This window comes from Rattus norvegicus, chromosome 13, assembly GCF_036323735.1.
Source record: "Rattus norvegicus strain BN/NHsdMcwi chromosome 13, GRCr8, whole genome shotgun sequence".
Classification (NCBI taxonomy): Eukaryota; Metazoa; Chordata; class Mammalia; order Rodentia; family Muridae; genus Rattus; species Rattus norvegicus.
In genome coordinates this window covers 20,036,350-20,037,506 of record NC_086031.1, presented here as the reverse complement: position 1 = coordinate 20,037,506, position 1,157 = coordinate 20,036,350, and the positions used below count along the sequence as shown (strand labels likewise).

The window sequence follows — 1,157 nt, the reverse complement described above, 5'->3', positions numbered from 1 at the left end:
TGAACCCCCAGTGAACAGGCTTGTTGGGGGGAGGGAGATAATGGAGGGAGGATGGGGAGGGGAACACCCATACAGAAGGGGAGGGGGAGGGATTAGAGGGATGTTGGCCCAGAAATCAGGAAAGGGAATAACAATTGAATGTAAATAAGAAATACTCAAGTTAATAAAGATGGAGGAAGGGGCTTGAGCGAGCATGTGGCCCCGGCGGCCGCCATGGCGGATAGCGGCCCCGCGGGGGGCGTGGCGTTGGCTGCCCCGGCCCCCGGACCGGGTAGTGGCAGCACAGGGCCCCGAGTCTACTTCCAGAGTCCCCCTGGGGCCGCAGGTGAAGGCCCGGGGGGCACGGATGATGATGGCCCGGTGAGACGGCAAGGGAAGGTCACTGTCAAGTAAGACCACAAGGAGCTGCGGAAGCACCTCAACCTGGAGGAGTGGATTTTATTTTATTTTATTTATTATTTTTTTTTACTAACTTGAGTATTTCTTATATACATTTCGAGTATTATTCCCTTTCCCGGTTTCCGGGCAAACATCCCCTCCCCCCTCCCCTTCGGTATGTGTTCCCCTCCCCATCCTCCCCTATTGCCGCCCTCCCCCCAGCTCACTCGACTCTACTACTGCCAGGAGGAGGAGATCCCAGAGCTCGAAATCGATGTGGATGAACTCTTGGACATGGAAAGTGATGATACTCGGGCTGCTAGAGTCAAGGAGCTGCTAGTTAACTGCTACAAACCCACTGAGGCCTTCATCTCTGGCCTGCTGGATAAGATCCGGGGCATGCAGAAGCTGAGCACACCCCAGAAGAAGTAAGGGTCCTGACTCAGATGACCATGGCTCCCACAGGACAATCGCTGCCCCCCAACCTCGTAGCAACAGCAATACTGGGGGACCCTGCAGCCAGGCCTGGTGCCATGGGCAGGGATCCCTGTGCCCCGCCTAGGGGCCGTTCCCTCGCCCTCAGTTTTCCATTTTGGGTTTTTTTATTGTTATTAAACTGATGGGACTTTAAAAAAAATAAAGATGGAGGAAAAAAAGGATTTTAAAAGGCAAACAAACAAACAAACAAAAAACCCAAAAGCAACAACAAAAACAAAAAAAAAAAATAAGAAAGGACAAAGTGGGCAGCTTTGTCTAGTCCCTGATTTTACTGGGATTGC

At 52.2% G+C, this 1,157-nt stretch overlaps 1 protein-coding gene across 1 annotated transcript; it reads left to right on the top strand.

Moving 5' to 3' along the window:
* The first annotated feature begins 213 nt into the window (after nucleotides 1-213).
* Ppp1r14bl1 (protein phosphatase 1, regulatory (inhibitor) subunit 14B like 1) lies at nucleotides 214-810 on the top strand. The gene is made up of 2 exons (XM_039091213.1): nucleotides 214-360; nucleotides 601-810. The coding sequence occupies exons 1-2, from the start codon at nucleotides 214-216 to the stop codon at nucleotides 808-810; spliced, it is 357 nt and encodes a 118-aa protein (XP_038947141.1).
* Nucleotides 811-1,157: the final 347 nt, after the last annotated feature.